This window comes from Quercus robur, chromosome 10 (assembly GCF_932294415.1).
Source record: "Quercus robur chromosome 10, dhQueRobu3.1, whole genome shotgun sequence".
Taxonomy (NCBI): domain Eukaryota; kingdom Viridiplantae; phylum Streptophyta; class Magnoliopsida; order Fagales; family Fagaceae; genus Quercus; species Quercus robur.
The window spans coordinates 54869475-54891979 of NC_065543.1; the positions used below are offsets into that span (position 1 = coordinate 54869475).

The 22505-nt window shown below is 35.6% G+C and overlaps 1 protein-coding gene across 2 annotated transcripts; it reads right to left on the reverse strand.

Annotated features, from left to right (window-relative positions):
- Nucleotides 1-2227: 2227 nt before the first annotated feature.
- Nucleotides 2228-10268, reverse strand: LOC126702261 (chaperone protein ClpC, chloroplastic). 2 transcript variants are annotated; one of them, XM_050400934.1, is made up of 10 exons: nt 10104-10268; nt 8283-8864; nt 7667-7782; nt 7429-7551; nt 7144-7329; nt 6533-6748; nt 5423-5640; nt 4324-4399; nt 4151-4240; nt 2228-3691 (listed from the first exon to the last, which is right to left on the reverse strand). In XM_050400934.1, exons 2-10 carry the CDS (start codon nt 8845-8847, stop codon nt 2507-2509), a joined length of 2775 nt encoding a protein of 924 aa, XP_050256891.1. In that variant the 5' UTR covers nt 8848-8864; nt 10104-10268; the 3' UTR covers nt 2228-2506. The 2 variants fall into 2 exon arrangements, with proteins under 2 accessions (XP_050256891.1, XP_050256892.1); XM_050400935.1 differs by having other exon boundaries at nt 10013-10147.
- Between the last annotated feature and the right edge of the window lie 12237 nt (nt 10269-22505).

Consider the following 22505-nt stretch of genomic DNA (forward strand, 5'->3'; position numbering starts at 1 on the left):
GAACCAAATAAAACATGTACGTATTCCATACCATATATATTATGTCCCATCATCCCATGTTTTACTAACTATGCTTTGATTTTAACTCATAATAAATTGGGTATATGTATGTTTGTATCTAGACTATGCTAAAATTGTTTTCTTTTAATAGAATCTGCGCTAGCTGAGCAATTTCCAGGAGCTTTATAACTTAGTGGTATTGCATGTTCTTTTTTATGAGAAACAATGTTTGAATTCCCTCTCTTCCATCTCTCACATGGTCATAACTATTGAATTATTTTAATAAAAAAAAAATGGAGGTTTTCGGGTAAATTCCTTTAAATCAGTATGAAGCTCTTCTTAAACCATGTAAGGGGTGAATGTAATTCCCTCCACAATTGTATTGAGCATAAATAAACAACCTCATATGCAATAATTGCATAAATTGATGGCTTAGGTACATATATTCAGAGATAGTAGAAAATTCTAAAATGAGTGTAATTACAACTAAGAATCGGTCCTAGTATAAGCTTATTGAGTGAAAAATGCTCAATTGTAATCATATAGATTAGTGATTTGCATATTTACAGAACATTTGTAGTGAAACTTGCTTGCCATGCATCTTTTCACCTGTCTTTGGCTTATTTTATAAGGCTAGGCACTCTCCTTTAAGACATATATATCATATGCATAAGATATTCTCTCCTTGAAGAATGATATCATGCCAAACTGCTTGGGAATGGTTTAAGCCTATTAGCAAAATAGGGCCCATACTTCTGCATGTATTTAGGCAGGCTGCCTGTGCATGCTCTCCACAAAAAATGACATTGTTAGTTTTACTAAGTGCCCGTTTATTTGCACTTTCTTCTGGCAAAAAGCGCTTTTTGAAACCAAAAAAATAATATATGCATTTGGTAAGGTTTTAAAAGCAGCTTTTTTTAAAAAACTGCGTTTTGAAATGTGAAGGTCAATGCGAGTTCTAAAAAGTAGCTCTTCAGAACCTTTTGCAAAAGTCAATACGTGTTCATAAATATCACTGTTAGAGGCTGTGTTCAGTTACCAAATTGGCAAAATATTTTATTGAAAACCTAATTTTACCCTTTGATAAATCGAAGGATAACACCTCTTTAGAGCTCACCTCACGCCAGATTCCTCTCATCTCTTTGCTCTGCTACAGAACAAGCCTCTCTGTGCTGCTGTAGGTAAAAGTCTCTCTTGCCTTTGTCATCCATTGGCGATCTTCTTCCTCTTCTTCTTCTTTCTTCTTCTCCTTTGTATATATATATATATATATTTTTTTTTTTTTTAATTTTATTTATGTCTATATCTGATCTGAGAAAAACATTTTGAAAAAAGAAAAAAGTTTCTTTTTCAAAAAACACAATATCAAAAAGTTGAACCAAACTCATCCTAAGTGATAACTTAGGATTGAAAAAAAAGTGGGGAGGGGGTTTCTTTATCTTTTTTCTTTTTTGGTAATGGGGGTTTCTTAGACCTATGTTATTGAGATAATATAATTTATTTATATTATTTTGATAACAAAAAAAAAGGTGATTGTTTTGTGCTCAAACTACTTATGCTGAGTTAATCCAAACTACACGACAATTTAATCAAGTTGTTGTATCCAGATAACAAATTTAATAGAACCTATTGTATCTAGATGACAAATGTAAATGAATTAAAATTTTCATGCCCATTGGGTTAAAGTGTAACTTTAAGCAACATTCCATCACTCAATATTTCTTTATTGGATGCAAATTTTAATAAATTCACTATTGGATTAGATTTTTTTTTTTTTTTAATATTCTACATGCCTACAAAATTTCAAGATGATCTAAAATCGATAACTATGCTATGTGTTTACATCTTAAGTTTTTGTATTTAAAGTTGTGCATAAAAGATGGACTTGTAAATTAAATAGTAAATGACATCCGATTAGCACAAAATTTAGTATACATTTTAAGAACATAAAATCCAACAATATTATTTTAAAAATATTAATTTAATAAGAAATTATTAGAAGGTAACATTACTTCGAGTTACACCAAGTGTAACTTAAACCCAACCCCTCTCTCTCTCTCTCTCATCTAAACTTAAAACTGCGGGCAAAATAGAAGCCCTTGTACATTATCAAAACCAATGATAACAAGAACTCATTCAACACGTCCATATGGTTAATCCATTCTAAGAGGTCAATATTAGATTCTGATCATCATATCCAAAGATATCATAGTACTGTAAAAACAAATAATCTTTAACATCGTTACATTTTTATTATAAAAAATATTCTGCAAAACTAGCACTACCAAGTACCAACACCTTACAACCTGTGAATGACCCATGCCATGCGTGGTGTTTGAAGCAATGACAAATACAACCTAGAAAAAGCCAGGCGCCAGCAATTAACCCAACATTTTCCGATTCCACTTTCAAGTATTCTTTTCATAAAAAAAGACTACAACTATAGTTCAAAATGAGAAGTACAAACAACATATTGGTAAAGTTTACTAAATAATGAAGGCCTATTTTACACTGGAATTGGCTCGGGCTCTGGTAATGATTCAGGGGAGCCACTGCTACCTTTGAGGACAGTCACGTTGCCATCAGAATCAACATCCACAATAACTGAATCACCCTCTTTGATCTCTCTAGCAAGCATCTTCTCTGCCATGCTGTCCTCCAAGAGTCTCATTATGGCTCTCCTCAGAGGCCTAGCCCCATAGCTTGGGTTATACCCTTCGTCAACCACTCTATCTCTAAATCTCTCCGTCACCTGAAGCTCTATTTCTTTGGTCTTCAGCCTCTCAAAGACCTCTTTCAGCATAATATCGGCTATATCCTTTACCTCCAGCTTTGTGAGCTGCCTAAAGACAATCATTTCATCCAACCTGTTCAAAAACTCTGGCCTAAAATATTGTTTCAATTCCTCAGTCACCAAGCTCTTGATTCGGTTATAACTGCTATCCTTCTCATCGTAATCAAGATCAAATCCTATTCGGCGGCCTCCTTTCTCAATTACACTACTGCCAACATTTGACGTCATTATCAAAAGAGTATTCTTGAAGTCCACAGTTCTGCCCTTGCTATCTGTCAACCTTCCATCTTCGAGAATTTGAAGCATCATGTTGAAGACATCAGGATGGGCCTTCTCAATTTCATCAAACAATACCACAGTGTAAGGACGGCGTCGAACAGCCTCAGTCAACTGACCTCCCTCAGTGTAACCAACATAACCAGGGGGGGATCCAATTAGCTTGGAGACGGTATGTCTTTCCATAAATTCACTCATATCAAGCCTAATCATGGCTTCTTCAGAGCCAAAGTAGTAAGCAGCCAACGCTTTTGCCAGCTCAGACTTTCCTACACCAGTTGGACCTGAAAAGATGAAACTAGCAATTGGACGGTTAGGATTCTTGAGACCAACACGGGCACGGCGAATAGCACGGCTGATGGCCTTGACTGCTTCATCCTGACCAATGACCCGCTTATGGAGGGTCTCTTCCATCTTGAGGAGGCGGTCAGATTCATCTGTTGAGACTTTCTCAACAGGAATGCCTGTCCAAGAGGAGACAATATGTTGAATATCCAGCTCAGTCACCAGTGGACCTACATCCCCAGCCTCAGTCTCTGCCTTTGACATTTCCTTGCCTTTATCTACAAGAGCTGATATTTGTGCCTTAAGGTCCATTTCTCTATCACGTAACTCTCCAGCCTGTTCAAGATTTTGTGCAATGTTATCTAAGGTGAAGCCAAGAAAGAAAAACCAGTAGACAAAACATTTTAAAGGTTTTATAAGTTAGAAACCTCAAATATTCCATAACTATAACAAAGACTTCTAAGAAAACAACCCTTCAATTATTCAATCTCTCTCACATATTAATTATGCTGATAAATCCTAGTACAATTTTGTTTCTTGACGAGTATAAATGGCCAGTGAGCTTTGACTCAAATGGCACTTCCTCCTCCCACAAGAAGGGTGGAGTTTTGTGTGGTGAGTTTAAATGTCACTAGCTGTGCATGTAACAGCCATGTAACTTACTGATTAAAAAAATGGTTATATATTCAATTTGGTTCACCATCTTTAGGGAAATAGTTGCAATATGTGCAGTCCTCTAGAAAATATGCAAAACTAAGAAACCAGAATCCTGAACTCTGTATTTGCAATATGTACCTTCTCAAAGTCTTGGCTGCGAACAGCTTCATTCTTTTCTTTTGTGATCTGCCTGAGCTCTTTCTCAAGTTCTCTAGCTTCCTCTGGTAGCTGCAAAGAAATTATGTCCCCAATCAACACAGAATGAGTGGAAAACAGGATGTAAAGTAACAGATATGATTTATAGGCCATACCTGTGCATGACGCAGACGAACTCGAGAACCAGCTTCATCAATCAAGTCAATTGCTTTATCAGGGAGGAAACGATCACTGAAGAGACAAAACATATGTCAAAAATAAAACAAGAAATACATAAGGCAATATAAATGTAATCAGCAGCATTGTGAAGGTACTAAGCTGGCCAGCACATACTATGGAAGCTAAATTCTCAATTTCAGAATGAGAATTACACAACTCAGAAGTAGAAATTCTAAAACATAGAACACATTGCATGTCCAAAATAAATTTTTGTGCCTAATTGTGCTACATAACTTGAGAGGAATTTTAAGCATGAATGAAACCCATTCCACCAGATTCCCTCAGTCCTTTTCATCCTTGGTTACATCGGTAAAAATATAGAATTTGGGTCCTTAATTCTGTAGAAAACTTCCACAATCAAATAAAAGCATTTAATAAAAATCATAAGATACAGTGATTCCCTTAAAGGGTCTCTTGAACTGTTGTGTTTTGTAATTTTGTTCCCATATTTGTCTCTAAAGTAACAGTAGCTAGTGGAACCTTATCAGTTGGGCTACTAATCCCCAACACAACACGGCAGTTTACTAAAAGATCTAGATTAATCAGCAGTAAAAAATAAAATAAAATAAAAAGAAGAGTTTGGTCAGTCCCATGTGATGATGGCACCACATCAATCAAGCAGTAAAGCATATGCTGGCAACAATGCTTCCCACAAAGCTTGATAACTTATTAGCTTTTGGAGAGGAAAGGAGAAAAGGGAAAACAAGACAGAGGAAACTGCAATTCAAATGCTAAGAATTTGAACTTAAATAGAAAATCTGTAAGTTTTGAAGGAACTCCAGAAATAAGCTACTTCCAATTGGTGCTCCTATAACAATGCCATCTCTATGTAATGTAGTTGCTTAAATTGACATTATTTCAAGCACTCAACTCTAAAATTTCTTTTGCATACTCATTAGCTGATGTCTCCAAATAAAAATAAAACAAACTGTGTTAAATATCATAGTGAAGTATGATGTATTATCTACTGCAACGTTTCAGGGAACATAACATCATATTTAAATTTGAAAGTGCAAAGCAAGATGGTAAACAAACCTGATGTACTGATATGATAGCTGTGCAGCCGATACAAGTGCTTCATCTGTGTAACGGAGCTTGTGATGAATCTCATATCGCTCCCGAAGCCCCTTCAAAATCTGTATGGTTTCATCCACAGTTGGTTCAGGCACTTTGACCGGCTGGAAACGTCTTTCCAAAGCTGGATCCTTCTCGATGTGCTTTCTGTATTCATCTAGTGTTGTAGCTCCAATGCACTGCGATAACAGAGATGAAACTAAATGAGACTATTTGTCTATAAATCCAAGATATAGAAACTGTAAAGCCAATTTGACCAAACTAACAAACTTGGGAGGAAGCACATAGTGACTAATCCAATCTGACTATTTAAAACTCCTATAATAGTTGAAGTTTCGTCAATTTCACCTTTTGCAATCAATCGAAAAGGAAAAAATGCAAAATCCTAGCATAAATAGAAATCCCAAAACATGATGATAAGCTACTTTGACCACAAAAACTAATTTGGAAGGAAGGACAATGAGACTAATCAATATGAATTAGTTAAATCTCTAGTAATAATTGAAGTTCACATGTCCAGAATCTACAAATTTATTTAGCCATTTTGGGAATAGGATGTAGAAAAGTGAATCTTTTCCACCTCTTTCACAACCCAACCTTTTGCACTCAATCAACTAGGCAAAATAGAAAACCCCAACAACAGTGACAATGAGTTGCTGGCTACATCAAGTATGCTACTGGTATGTTGGGCAATGAAATTCTAAATCATCTAAAAGATACAAACTTCACAGTCCAGAAACCAAACCCAGTTGAAAATCTCATAGAGGTCAAGTACACATGAATCAAAAAGGTCATTAAAGGAAAACCAAAGGGTCAACACAAGGCATAGGCAGTAGCACATAATTGTAGAAGTGTAACTACAACATCTACACATGATAGGCAATATTGAAGAGGTAGGCAATGCTAAAATAGTCAATGTTATTTAATCCGAAGCTTAAACCTACACATACAGGTAATGCTTACGCCTCCAAGGGACCATCAATTTATAGTTGCATTCTCAAATTAATATTTCATAGCACCAGAGAACAAAAACAATACATCCATTAAGTTCTCTTTTAGGTAAAAAATTACCTGCAGTTCACCTCTTGCAAGAGCTGGTTTCAATATGTTTGCAGCATCAATTGCTCCTTCTGCTGCTCCAGCTCCAATTAAAGTATGCACCTCATCAATAAACAATATTATCTCGTCACTTTGTTTGATTTCCTCCATTAACTTCTTTAATCGTTCCTCAAACTCTCCACGATATTTTGTACCAGCAACTAGAAGACCCATGTCCAAGGTTATAACCTAAATCACACAAAAGAAAAAAAAACATATATGGTTATGTTGTTTTTAAAATAAAGGGGTGATGAAAAAACAAGGTTAGCTTCTTGAAATGTATCAATGAATTTCAAATGAAATACCCATGTGAAATCCAAGTCCATATTCATTGATTCATAAAATGTTAAATGACAAAATTAATACACTTCAAATCATTTGCAGGCTTTCTCTTGTACTAACTTATAAGTAGCCACAGAAATTAAAAGGCAATACAAAGATAATTCAAAAACAAAACAAAGAGCCACTGTGTAAATCAATATGAAAAAGATAGAAATAGTTGAGAATATCTGCATTAAATTATTTTCGTATAGATAATTAATAATTTCTGAACCTTGTTAACATTAAAGTCAACTTATACTTACCTTCTTCCCCTCTATAGTTTCGGGAACATCACCAGTTGCAATTCTTTGAGCAAGCCCTTCTGCGATTGCTGTTTTCCCAACTCCAGGTTCTCCAATAAGACATGGATTGTTTTTGGTTCGACGCCCCAAAATTTGGGTGACACGTTCTATTTGTGCCTGCCTACCAATAACAGGATCCAATTTTCCCTGGAACACCAAGAAAAGAAATTAGAAACAAGCAATTATAGGGAAATATAGAGCAATCTCATGATATCACAAAGGAGATGAAAGAGTTATATAAATTACCTCCACTGCAAGCTTAGTCAGGTCAGTCCCATATTCGTCCAGGGTTGGCATCTTATTGCCACTACTTCCTCCTGCAACACCAGCAGCAACAGCTTCTGGGCTCTCACCAACCATTCGAATAACCTGCTCACTCCAATTGAAGTTCTCTTATGGTTAGTTTTCTTCTTGAAATAAGGTGAAGGAATTCCTAAAGAACATACAAAAAGGCCTTTGATGCAAATGAGCATGTAAAGCTTGCCTGGGTGCGAATGTTACTCGGGTCAGCACCTAGATTTTCAAGAACACGAGCTGCGACACCCTCACCCTCACGAAGAAGTCCCAGAAGCAAATGCTCAGATCCAATATAGTTATGGCCTGATAAGTTCAGAAAAGATAGATTTTTCAGAAAGCTTAAAATTAATCTAGCAAAGAAGTAGTTGCTAATCACAGGCATACATAGAAAACCCCAAACCCCATTAGACAATCAACTTAAGACAAGAAAAATAGGTTCTTGGCTATTTGTTCCCAAAAAAATCACATACATAATTTCTTCTCCTTTTGGTATAACTCATGTTAATCAGCTGACAATTTGAGTATGATTGCACTTCAAAAATAAAAGGCCTGTCCTATGTTAAGGTTTTTCAAATTGGATGATAACAGGTTTTCTGACTGAAGTTTATGTTGACACATACAGCCACATCCATTTCCAAAGTAATTGAGTTAATGATATATGTAAAAATCACTACAAATAAATACGTGTGACAAAAAGAAAGATAAAATTGCATTTGTAAGGAGTAAATTCTTCCATGAAATTTATTTGTCACAAGATTTAAAGGTGCTATAAAAGAACCGAAGGAATAAATAAAAAATGCTACCAAGTTGGCGGGCTTCCTCTAGCGAGAGTTCCAAAACACGCTTTGCACGAGGAGTGAATGGAATCTCAACAGCAACAAATCCACTGCCCCTTCCAATAATTTTTTCCACTTCTACACGTGCATCTTTAAGATTGATTCCCATAGATTTAAGAACTTTAGCAGCAATGCCAGTGCCTTCACCAATAAGACCCAACAGGATCTGTTCTGTGCCAACAAAATTATGACCAAGCCGTCTAGCTTCCTCTTGTGCAAGCATAATTACTTTAATCGCTTTTTCTGTGAAGCGCTCAAACATGGCTCTAGCCACACATCTGCTACCCCTTCCTTGCCGAGAATTGATTGCAATTCTCACCTTAGAATGTAAATCTATCCCAGGCTTTACCAGAGTATCCAAAGCATTAACACTCCGCAATCCTGAGAAGCTTCCCATTCTCAATCCAGGTGCCTGTAAACTAGACATCATTTTGACGGACCTTTTTGCTTTTCCAAATCCTTTAGATTGGTTACGTCTCTGATTAGCAACTAAACCAGGGACATTAGCTGACTGAAGTAACACCCGAGCCATGATGCTGACCTACTACTCTGCATTTGTTAATGACACTTGTCAGTTGACAATTTCACACACACACACACAAAATACAAGAGATTAGATTTTGCAAGGAAATTTCGAAGACCAATAATTGAGTTTACACAGGAACTCTCAAACTTCTGAACCAACAAGCAGCCAGTTTAGTAATGACTAATGTTAATTTAACATGAACTTCAACTTGAATCCTAAAACATATCATAGTTCGTTACTAGCAATCAAGTTTCTTTTGACAAATTGTGAGTTTATATCACCAACAGAGTAATCCACTACAAAGCCATAACCGAAGCAGTTAAAACACATCAAATCACTCAGCACTAACATATTTCAGCACACCAGAAAGTCTTTCTAAAAAAAAGTAAGGAGTAATATGAAACTACCATCAATAGGTTACAATAGTCAAATCCTTTTCTTATACAAGATAAGAAAACAACAACCAAGCCTTTGCCTCAAAATTTTGGGGTCAATTATAGATCATTGACAATCTAATATGGGTCAAAACTTTGGGGTCAAACTACCCAATTTATTATATTTAAAACAAAAGTTCTTAGTAAATGATAAGTGGAAAATGCTAGACTATAAGCATAAGAAAGTATCACCCAGACAACCAAAGCAAATAGAACGAACCCCGTACAGTTAGGTATAGATAATTAACAAAATCAAGGGACTAGATTTTAATCAAAAGTATATTACACCAATTGGGTCATCAAACATGTAATGCTTAACTAAATATAGAGTCATATATTACACACACACACAACAGCACAGGTGCAATCCAGTTCCAACTCAAACAACAAACACTCGAAATCAAAATTCAGATTAATGGGGTTGCTGCATCTATTAGATCATGAAGCTCAGAATCCACAAATAGCTCACTTTAACAAAACACCCAAAAACCCAAGTTTTAACCTTTGGAAACTACAACTACCTTTCAGAACTAAACAACAACAACAACAAAATCAAGCAAAGCACCCACCAAAAAAAAAAAAAAAAAAAAAAAAAGGGCAAAACCAGCAAGCAAAGCTCAAATATTTACAAAAAGGCATAACATTTAACACAGAAAAACAAAAACCCAAATCCCTAATAACCCAAAAACCGCACAGTATCAATCAAACCCACCTAGATTTACAAAAAAAGCTCTCACCTTTACGGCTTTAACCCCTCAAATGAAACTCAATACTTCAAAAAAAAAGCTCAAAAAAAAAAAATTCAGAGAGAGAGAGAAAGAGAGAGACCTATAAGTGTTTTGTTTGGGAGAGAAAGGCAGACCCTCGTATTTGGTCGGCCAAGGAAATAGATGAGGTTTTTCGGAACTCAAAACACCCTCATTATTATTATCTGCTAATCTTATATTCTATGTTCCTAGTCTGCACGACACTCCACCGCTTTGTCATGCACCGCCTTTGTACGCAATAATTATCCTTACAATGCTTAAGTTACAATCACTGCCGTTTAATTTGATTACTATTGCGTAGTCAAAAGGTGCTTCTTCTTTTTTAAGTGGGGCCCATCAGTTTTATCTGTAAGTCAATGGTAAACTGCGTCGCAATCGTGTCCCTTGATTTTTTTTTTCAATGTATGTGATGATTTTGCCCTTTCGTTGATTCGCCGCCAGATACTGATGAATAGAGTTGGCAAAAATTGGGTTTGTACATTGGATTTTACTGTCTATAGTCGCTGTGGAACAGTCGTATACGAGTCCGAGACCAGTTTTTGACATTCATTTTTTTTTCTTTCTTTTTTTTAAATTATATGTATAGTGACACAAAAATAATTTCTTTAAAAAAAAAAATCATTAGAGTGACATGTTGTGATTAGCTTGAAAGGACCATTGCGAAGTATACACTACATGGAAACTAAATATAGGGAAATAAAGGAAAGGAGGCGTTTTAATTGCATGATTCGTACAAGAGTCTCTAATATTGACGGACACAATATAAAATAATGTTAGGAGTAGATCCATAAAAAGAAGAATATTAGGGTCATAATTGGAGTAATATACTTTCATATGGATTGCCAATTATAACATGTCATATCAATTGTTTAAAAAGTAATTGTGAATTTTCTTTTGTCTTATTTTTATTAATCATAACTTATTGTGTGTACAAATTATGAATTTTTTTTCTGGTCTTTGGTGTTGTTTATTTTTTTTTTCTTTGGTAGGTATGTCGTAGAAGTTTGGTATAGACAGAATTTTTGCTTGTTGGAGAAAACTTACAAAATGGGAAAATAAATAAATAAATAAAGTTGTGGACTTGTTGTAGATAGTAGGGCCTCACAACTAAGGCAAAAAATCAAATTGTAAAAATCTAAGTCGAAACAACTAAAATATCAAGCAGGAATTGGGTCGGCTATTCAACAACCTCCAAAATGGCCTTGTTGTCGATTTCACCACCGTTTTTTTCTTAGTGGTTCATTTTCTTTCTGATCGACAAACCTTAATCGAAATGAAAGACATTAGATACATATATCTCAAGCCCATGGGCTCGAGGCAAATCTATTGGACTGTCAGTTGAGAGAATTGAAAGAAAATCTTGGTTGCAATGGGCAAATCACAACTTATATCAAAAGGCCTTATAGCTCAAGTCCAATGAGACCCCATGTAAATATCATGTCTTCTATGTGGGCCGGGACAGCTCAAGCCCAACAGTCTCAAATGAATGCTGTGGCCTTCATTAATGGCTTTTTTTATGCAGCAGCAATAGTAACAAACAGGATAAGATTGAATGGTGATGTACCATAGGAACATTGATATGTCTTTGTATGGCTGTGGCTCAAGGCAGGAAGTTCTAATTTATATGTGGTTCCAAAAATTTGGTTAAATAAAGTTGTTATGCATACACTATAAAACCATTTGTTACTCTGAAAGGTGGCCATGCTTTCCAAATTTGATCCTGACTGTAGGAATTCACATGCATAGGATATGGAAGGATGATGAAATGAGCCCCAAGTTCAATGCATCCCTTCAAGTGAAAAATCGGCAACCCAGTTGTTTCATTTGATTCAAAATGCATGACTATAAATTGTTTTTTGTTTTTTGCTTTTGTTTTTGGTAGAAAGAGGAGAAGTATTTATTATAACAAAGTACTAATACATCAGCTTTGTCCGTGTACCAACCCAAATGGGTGTCTAGAAATAAAAGGTTTCATAGGGTGTAGGGCACTCTCTAGGAGTACCAAGTTGCAAAAAGTCTCATACATGTACAATATACAAAAGATGGACATTGGTTAATTTCTTCTAGTCTGCTTCATTGCTCCGTTCCCCTCTTGGCAAGTTCGTCTGCGACTCCATTAGCATTGCGGAAAATGTGATGCGGATGGATAATTCTTGGTTCAAGAGGGTCTTGCAATAAAAAAATTAGAGAATTCGTATTTGGTGTCATGACACCATATGACATTAGCCAATTTATAACAAGAGCAGAGTCAATATCTAGATTTATTAATTTAAATCTTAATTCACATGCTAGATGAAGTACCTTCCTCTTGGAAACCAGCTTGCTCATTCCTTAGAAGAGCAGTTTTATCTGCAAATCTTGATGTATGGGTAGAAGATTTACCATCTAAGTTGGATGCTGCATTCCAAGTTTATTTAATTCATTTATAAAAATGTTTCTTAAAAAAAAAAAAAAAAAAAAAAGAAAGATGAAGTCCCTCCCTAACATCCCATAATTCTATAGAGTTATTAATTGAAAACATGTTAGAGATATATTAGCCCATTAGTATAGGTTCAAGCCTAATTCTACTTTGTGTGCAACTTTGTGTGCAAATTTGTGTGCAAGCTAAGTCTCCTACTTGTACTAAAAGTCTATTATTCTAAATATTTAATATACTATATATACACATATTAGGGTTTATTGTAAAACAAAATTTATACTACAAACTCATATAATAAAGATGTAACCCTTAAGGATTTTTTCCGTGGAGATAGGTCATTAGGGCTAAACCAAGTTCAATGCCTCCCTTCAAGTGAAAAATCGGCAACCCAGTTGTTTCATTTGATTCAAAATGTATGGTTGTTTGGCTTGTTCAAGAATATACCGGCATCAACAAAACTAGCCTGACTGCACCGCCCCGTCCCGCTTAGGGCTCCGCCGAAGTTTTTCGGCACGGTGGTCGATGGTAGATCTTCAGTACCAACGTCGAACCAGTGCGGCCATCGATGCCAAGATTTGCACACCGACGAAGACCAAACCGACCCAAGTGTTTTATATATATGTTAATATGTATAAGAAGAGGCCTAACGTTCTAAGAACTAAGAAGAGGCCTAACGTTCATCCATGAACAGGGTTGTCCTTATTAAAAAAAAAAAAACTTTGAATAAAAAAAAAGTTAATGTGTGTGAGCTACTTTTTTCAATCAAGAAACGTGTGTGTGTCAGGAGGAATAGTGTGAGTGGTCTTGTCTAAGTAGCTCTAGTGTCTCCCACTTGCATTTTTTGAAAAAAAAAATATTAAAAAAAAAGTTGTATGGCCGTATGGGTTAGTGGGTTACAGTCATGCCACTTGCATTTTTTGAAAAAAATATTAAAAAATAAAAAAACGATGCCTATCATTGTTTGAGTCAGTTAGTCACTGTGCAAGATTTTTTTTTTTTCTTTTGATCTTAGCCACACACATCTTTTCTCTTGAGTTGTCTCCTACTCAGCTGCTCTCATTTCTCCTCTTTACTCTTTAGACTTTTGCTCCTCTCTAGTCTCACACTCTCGCCTCTCAAACTCAGAACTCAGTCATCAGCTAGATAGCTACCTTCATTTCTCTTCCAAACCCTAATCCCGTTGAACAAACATTAGTTTTTCCCTCTAACCATTTTTTTTTTCTTTTTTGCTCTCAGCCACATAATGTTTCTTCCAAACCCTAATCCCGCCGAACAATTAGCAGTGCTTCCCTCTCAATCTCAAATTTTCAAGCTCCCACCAACCATTTTTCTCTTCTCTTTTGCACTTAACCACATATATTTTTTTTCATACCCTAATCCCGCTGAACAAACAGTAGTTTTTCCCTCTCAAATTGTCAATCTTAGGCTCCAACCTAACCTTCCACTATTTAAGAACACAAGCTCTCAGTCTCACTCTCAAATCTCAAGACTCATTTCTGATTCTCAGTCTCACTCTCTCACAAAGAAAGACTTTCCTCTCAAGGTCTCATGAAATTCCTAATACCTAAGACAGTCGATCTCCTTTTCATCTCCGTTCTCCACCGTGGCTCTGCCACTATGTAGTTCTGTCTTTGGTAACCCTAACCCCTACTTTGTTTTAGTTTTATTTTATGGTCACTAAATGTTTCTTGTTGTATCTATTTTTTTTTTTTTTTGGTTATTTTCTTGTAATTTCAAGGGTAATTTAAAAGATTCAGCTTCAACCTAGTAAAGGAATAAATCTCAAAGGCTTAAATAGTTCCTGGGTATTTTCTCATACTATTTATATTTGTTTTGAGTTCACAATTTTTGATTTTTTTTTCTTTTTTGTTTGATTTTCTTTTAAGGATTATTTTTTATTTTGTTTTCAGTTCACCATGTTGTGTCGAACTTTATGTTTGTGTTTGATTTTGATTTTAGTTTTAGTGTTTTTTTTTTTAAGGTTCACTCATGTTGTTTGTTGTTTGGTTTTGTTTCTAGGGTTCAAAGACTGTAAATTTATTTTTTGATCATCCTATTGATTAATCATACTGTTGTGATTTTAGTTTTATAAATATATATATATATATATATATATATATATAATATTTCTTTTTAAGGTTCACTCATGTTGTTTGTTGTTTGATTTTGTTTCTAGGATTCAAAGATTGTAAATTTATCTGTTGATCATCCTATTGATTGATTATAATGTTGTGATTTTAGTTTATTATATCATGCTAATATGTTGTGATTTTAGTTGATTATCTTGTTGTTGTGATTTTAGCACTAAGAAAGCTGCTTGTATAGTTTTTGTTTACTAATATTTTATTGAAATTAGTGTATGACTACGTGTTTAAGTTAAATGTTGCTTGCATAATTTATTTGTTGTTGATTCCTTAATTACTATATATATGTGATTGTTATTTATATTGATGTAATTAGATTATGGCTGCTTGTGCTTCTTCTTCCACCCGCTCTATTGAGCCTACTCCTAGTTCATGTGCTGAGGCTAATCAACCAAATACACAATCTCCCATTCCACCATCAGGTGCTGCACCCCCTCAAGCACAAACAGAAACTCAACAAACTACTATTAATGGTGGTAAAGAGCCTTCTAAGATATGAGACCATTTCTCTAAAATACTAAAAATAGAGGGATGTGACCCCCTTTACCTTAAGTCACAGTGCAACTATTGTAAAAAGAGTTATAATTGTCACCCAAAAAGAAATGGAACCTTCGCCATGTGGTCATATATAAAATTTGGTTGTAAGAAGTACCTCTATAGGCGTGATAAAGGCCAAACCACTAAGTTACCAAAGTAAAAATAAAAAAAAATAAAAAAAAAAAAGGGAGGGAGAGGGTGGTAATGAGCTGGTGTTGAGGAAGTTTAGTATAGAAAGACTAAGGATGGCCTTGGCTAGGATGATAATTGTTGATGAACTACCTTTTAGGTTTCTTGAGCATGGCGAGTTCATTGATTTTATGGCAAAGGTAGAGCCTAGGTTTGAAGTTCCCTCTCGGGTTACTGTTGCAAGGGATTATCTTAGACTTTACATTAGGGAGAAGGAGAGTTTGAAAAAGGTTTTAATGGCTAGTCAAAGGGTGTGTTTGACAGCTGATACTTGGACTTCAATCCAAAATTACTTTTGTTTGACTGCACATTATATTGATGTTGATTGGATTTATCATAAAATGATTTTGAATTTCTGTCTAGTACCTGATCATAAGGGTGAGACCATTCGTAGGGTGGTTGAGTTTTGTTAGCTTCAATGGGGGATTGATCATATTTTTACAATTGCTGTTGATAATACAAGTTCAAATGATGTGGCCATAGAATTTCTTAGGAGGAAAACAAAGGATAGGGTGGGTAGCCTCTTGGGTTGTGAGTTCCTTCATATGCGTTGTTGTGCCCATATTTTGAATTTAATTGTCCAAGATGGGCTAAAGGACCTTAATGATTCAATTGTTAAGGTTCATAATGTAGTGAGGTTTGTGAAATCCTCTCCTAATAGATTTGAGATGTTTAAGGCATGTGTTGAAAAAGAAAAAATTTAAAGCAATAGTTTGTTGTGCCTTGATGTGTCTACTAGGTGGAATTCAACTTACTTGATGTTAGAAAGTGCACTAAAATTTGTGGCTGCATTTGAAAGGATGAAGGAAGATGATGGGCATTTCCTTCATTATTCTAAGGATCCATCTAGCAGTCCCCCTCGGTTTTTAGATTGGGAAAATGTAAGACTTTTTACAAAATTTCTTGGTATGTTCTATGAGGCAACTTTAAGATTTTCTGGTTCCTTGTTTGTGACTACTTATGTGTATTTCCATGAGCTTGTTAGTCTTCAAGACCAGTTAAATCAATTGTGTAATGGTAGGGGTGATTCTTTGTTAAAGGGTATGGCACAAAGAATGAAATTGAAGTATGATAAGTATTGGGGAAGTGTTGATAGGATGAATCCAATGTTGTTTGTGGCTGTTGTGGTTGATCCTAGATATAAATTGAAATATGTGAAGTTTTGGTTTAAGCAATGGTATGGCAAGGAGAAGGCTGATGAGTTAGGATTGAAAGTTAGGGAAGTTTTGAATAGATTGTACAGGCACTATAGTGGAGCAATTGGGACCCTATGTGGTGCTAGTGCTAGTGCTAGTGGGACTAGTGAGTTTGGTAGTAGTGATGTTGCTACCATGTCCTCCATGCTAAGTGGCTTTAGTAGTGCAGAAGAGAGGATGAAGAGGTACAATAACATTTACAAACAACACTTAGCAGATGAGGATAATGTAGAATGCAAATTTGAATTGGATCGACACTTGTTAGAAGCTAGTGTAGATCCGGAGACGAAAGGCTTTGATATTCTTGATTGGTGGAGGGTGAATTCTTCAAGATATAGGATCCTCTCTCAAGTTGTCCGTGATGTTTTGGCAATTCTTGTCTCTACCGTTGCATCCGAATCTGCATTTAACACAGAGGGTCGTGTCTTGGATCCTTTCCGTAGCTCATTGTCTTCCAATATTGTTGAAACTTTGATTTGTACACAAAATTGGTTTAGGTCCAAGGATTTAACTGAACCAATTAACCTACGAGAGGCAATGGATGAAGTGGAAAACTATGAACTTGAATCAGGTAATGTGTTTCTGTTCTTTTCTAATTTTTTCTACTTTTGTTATTTATAAATTCTCTTGTATTTTTTTGTTACTTATTTATTTGTGAGTTATTATTTATATACAATTTGTTCTTTTTCCCCTCTTAGAGCTTGCACCAAAACCCATATTGTGGGTATAGATTCTATTCTAGATTGATTTGGAAGGTGGGGTTGTCTTTTGGACTTAGCTACCTAAGGTAACTTAAAAATTTTATGTAATTTGCTTATGTTTGTTGGCTACTATTTGTAATAGTGTTAATTGTCATGTATTGCTTTCTACTTATTATTATTTTTTGGGGATTGACATTGTAGGGATGGAGTTTTTTGTATATGATGACTTAGAGTTGGAGTTGTTGGCTGGCTGATTGTAGAAATTTTTTGTGGTTGAATTGCTGACTTAATTATGGAGAAGACCAAATTAGGAGTGTTTGGGTGCTTGGGCTGCTGCTGGTTGCTGGCATGATGCTTCTTTGTTGCTCTTTGCTTTATTTTTGTTTACTAGATGCACACATGGCAACACAAGCACTGAACAAACACACTATTTTTTTTTTTTTTTTTTTTTGAGGGGAACAAACACACTATTAGTCTTAGTAGACTAGACTGCCTCCATTTTTTGTCCAAAATATATAGTTGTGTAGTGTACCAATTGTATATTCTGGTCCAACATCCATTATGTATATTTGTATAGTGTTTTTCAAGCACTACTTGACTATTTTGTAGTACTGCACTACTACTTCTTGGAGTTGTGCTACTGCTTATATTTGATGTGATTACTATGATAAAAATATTAGGGTGTGTTTGGTTCCTGTAAAATGTTTTCCGGAAAATAAATATTTTTCAGAAATGTTAATTTCCAGAAAATGAAAATGTATTCAGGCTGTTTGGCTATCTCGGAATTCATTTTATGGAAAATCAATTCCGGTGTTTGGTTTGTTCAAACATTTTACAGAAAATGCTTTCTGTTTTACGGAAAATCAATTCCCATGTTTGGTTTAGTCAAACATTTTACGAAAATGAAATTCGTTTTTATGGAAAATCAATTCCCATGTTTGGTTTGTGGATCAATTTACCGAAAATATGAAATGTGTTACAAATTCAAGCACCTGCATTATCTAGACAAACCTGTAACAGTACAAAACTAATCATCCACTTCAACATCAAAAATAATCATTCAAATTCAAGCACTTGCATTGCCTAGACATATCTGTAACAGTACAAAAATAATCATCCACTTCAACATCAAAAATAATCATTTGAATATACCCGTAATATTTATATAAAAACAGCCATATCAATCGTTCACCATTGGCATTACACCTCCATGGTGTACAAAAATGATACCTATTTGTGGTATCTGAACAGTACAAATACATAATTTGGGCAATTGTATCGTCCCAATAATACAAAAGACTATATATATAATACAATGGTAGGCCAATACTAGTACTACAACAAAAGTTAATTCCTAAATCTACCATCACAGTCAACATGAAATAAACAATTCAAATTTGTGAGAACAAAAAACCATCCAACCATAGCTTCCTCAACCTAGCATTCTTGGCTAGAAATCCACGTGTTGTCTTCTCATTTTCACAAAGATGGTCAAAGGCAGTTGCGAGCATATTTTCGCTATACCCATCCGCCATCATAGCCATTACCTCATTGTAGAGAGCTGTGTAATCCACCGAGCCCCGATTGATTTCTTTCAAAGTCACAGCTATTTCCTTTAGCTGATCAGACAGATTAGTCAGCACACTATCATCAACATTAGAAGGTGCACGCCCTCTTTTGCGGGACTTGGAAATTCCCGACCCAGTGGTGGATGACTCGACTGCATTCTTCCCTTTCTCGACCACACCTTCCTCCACATTGTCTGTAACAAACTCCGCACTGTCCCCATTGTCTAGCTCATTCTCAATATCCACATAGGACTTAGAAAAGCCACCCATGGCTGTGTCCTTCCCCACAACAATTGCTAATTCATCATACATCTCAATTTTTTTGTTTAGATAGTCTGCATGCTTTCGATGCGCCTGTAAGGGAGAAAGGAACGTATAATAACAATGCAATAATCACTTCACTCATAAATTCAATATTCAATTCAATATAGATGCCATTAAATGTTTTAGGTCAATGATAAACAAAAAAATCTGTTAGGGAACAGGAGACATAACTTATGATTTTGAAGATAAGTATAACAGAAAATACAATGTACAAATGCTAAACCCAGATTTTACAATAGATCCACACATGAAAGTTATATTTGAAAAACCTTATAAAAGTAATGGAATCCTAAAAAGAATGACACTATAAATTTCATATAAAAGGCAAAAACATATATTATCATCTATATTAAGAAAATATAGTTGGAAGTCATACCATGACTTCTTCTTGGTATGCCTTTGCGTCACAAGTTATCATTTTTAGATTATCGTCCCAACCAAATCCACTCTTCTTTCTAAGAGTCTGAATAGTGGACCACATGGTCCTTAGAGTTCGCATCCGGTTGTCAACATAGGACGAGTGGCACTCAATCCCGAATTGGGCTGTTATCTCTTTCGCTACAAGAGTAAAGGAGCCGGCCTTGAAAGTACTAGAGGGCTTATTGCCCTTTGCAGCCTCCTCTGCAAGTATCCTAAGCATCATTTCATGCATGAGTGACAGCCACCTAAATTGCTTGCTGCTGCTAACTTTCTCTTTACCCTTTGACATTACTACATATGAAAATAGTATAGTGAGAGTAGCATTTAAAAATGAGAGTAGCATTTAGTAATTACGCTCGGAACATGAACAACAAATCAAACACACATACAACCACGCTTATAAATGTGCACAACATAATGAAACATGCTAACACTGGAAATGACAATGTAATACCATCAAATAACGATGTAATGCTGAAAATACTTTTTCATTACACCACCAAAAGTCTATAGTAAATACATTGTCTTTACAAAAAATAGAAAGAAAAAACACATTACAATCATAGAAATCTAAATAAAATACTACTCTCCACTCCTGGTATAATCAGACCACATAGCTTGACATATCTCATCTCTCTTAGCATTCCACGATCTACTGCCTTCAACGGACTCCCGACGTGATTGTGTTTCTTGTTGGTGGACACTAGACTCTACTTGGTTCATTGCATCTTCCATAATATGGTCATTTGGTTCAACCCCCATAATGTGATTATGAACCATACAACATGCTAACACTACTTTCACTTGGGTTGGGAAAGACCAAAATGGTTCTGCATCCAACACTCGAAAACGTTTCTTCAACACTCTAAACCCTCGCTCAATGGTAGTTCTCAATAAAGAGTGTCGGAGGTTGAACAATTTTTGCTCATTCTCAGGAGGACGATCACTAAACTCTTTCAAGTGATATCGCACACTCCGATAAGGTGACAATATTCCATTTTTATTACCATACCCAGCATCACCAAGATAATATTTACCTACATATATTAAAAAATAAAACCAAATCACTACTATGCTTAGGAAAACGCACAATATTTATTAAACTAATAAACCAAAAAAGTGAAGTAATCGTATAATACCATCGGGAATTGAAAATCCCCCTAGCCTAGCAAATGCATCATTTAACACACGTGAATCATGTGCACTGCCTTCCCATCCAGCCAATACATAAGTGAACTTTAAGTCAAAACTAATGGCAGCTAACACATTTTACGTGGTTCCATCTTTGCGACCACGAAATCTTCCTTGTATTTCAGGTGGCATAGATGCACGAACATGTGTACCATCTATTACTCCAACACAATCCTAATTTTCGATAGACATAATGGTTTAAAATTACACAAATCTTCACAATTTACAAAAATACACAAGTCGCAATATTTACCTTAAAATATGGGTAAAACATTCTGCTATTCCTTATCTCTGGGGGTGTATCTTCGCTACGCAGTCTTATTAGAGCTCTATATAATTTCAGGACCCCCTATCTTCGCTACGCAGTCTTATTAGAGCTCTATATAATTTCAGGACCCCCCTAAGGACGACCTTGAAGTATCAATGAAGAGTCTCAGTTGATCTATAGATCCAACTACCCATTATACGAAACCTCACATTATGACCAATAATGTGTAAGAAAATGAACACTTGCTCCATAACAGACATGTGAATAGTCGGGTGTACGTGCTTCCCCTCAGTGAGAATGTGACATAAGTGGTGGAAAGCTATAGGCTTCATCCTAGTTGATTCACACAATGTCTCTCAGTTCCATGCAGAACACTATTTATGTATTCCTCTCTCTCGGCGGCATGGTTAACATAAGGTGCCCTAGGCATTTGTCTACGTCTACGCCGCAATTTCCTTAACAATGCAACCCCTACAAGGAGGACAGATGCAACTGAGGCAAGAATTGCGGCTTTGGTTTTTTTCTTCATCTAATAAAATCACAAACACTGTGGTCTAAAAGGTATGTAAACAAGCATGTTATTGATTACATAGTAAATAAAAACAGCCACAAACAAAAAACATCCAAACCACATTGATAACGAGTACCAAATCACATTGCATTCTATTTACAATCAATATTTAAACTATCACAATACCATCACATTGATAACTGCACATTGATATCATCACAATACCATCACATTGCATTCTATTTACAATCACCTATATACCCAATGCACCTTCAATTAAGGTTTAAACACACACATATTCTATTGCAAGAAAATAATAACACCAATCATGGGTCAAGCTCCAAAATTTCTACACATAACCCAACTAGCCAAATTAAAAAAAAAAAAAAATCACAGCAAAAGTTCTACACATAACCCAACTAGCCAAATTCTAAAAAAAATCACAGCAAAAACCAATCATGAATAACCAGTCAAGCTCCAAAATTCTAAAAAAAATCAAAGCAAAAACCAGTCAAGCTCCAAAATTTCATACGCATAACCCATGAATAATACACAGTTTAAATAAAAAATAGATAATTAAAAAAATTAATAAATAAAAAAGTAAATATTTATATAAATATATATATATATATATATATAATGCTAAGATCGGATCCGGGAGGTGGGTCGGGAGGATGGGTTGTGGATTTTGGCATATCTGAGTTTGAGGGGATGTGGATCGGACTTGTGTGTGGATTGGACTTGTGTGTGGATCGGAGGTGAGGTGAGGTGTGTGGATCAGAGGTGTAAAACGGTCAACCGAAGAGCGAAAACTCATCGTGAGTCTGTGTTTGGCTCGGTGATCGGATTGGCTGGATCGGTGATCGACTGGCTGAGCTCGGCATGACCCGGAGTGAGCTGGATCAGGTGCGTTTGTCTAGATTGGTGTGAGTTTGTGGCTGAGCTCTCACTCACCGTGGGTCTGCGTTTGGCTCGGTGATCGGACTACCGTGAGG

Bases quoted from the DNA above. Each gene is read 5' to 3' on its own strand.
- LOC126702261 (XM_050400934.1), bottom strand. From the start codon at position 8,847: ATGGCTCGGGTGTTACTTCAGTCAGCTAATGTCCCTGGTTTAGTTGCT. The intron at 7,552-7,666 runs GCAAGCTTTACA...TGGAGTGAGCAG, and splicing joins CGAGTAACATTCGCACCCAG to GTTATTCGAATGGTTGGTGA. The intron at 6,749-7,143 runs GTAAGTATAAGT...TGTGTGATTTAG, and splicing joins AAACTATAGAGGGGAAGAAG to GTTATAACCTTGGACATGGG.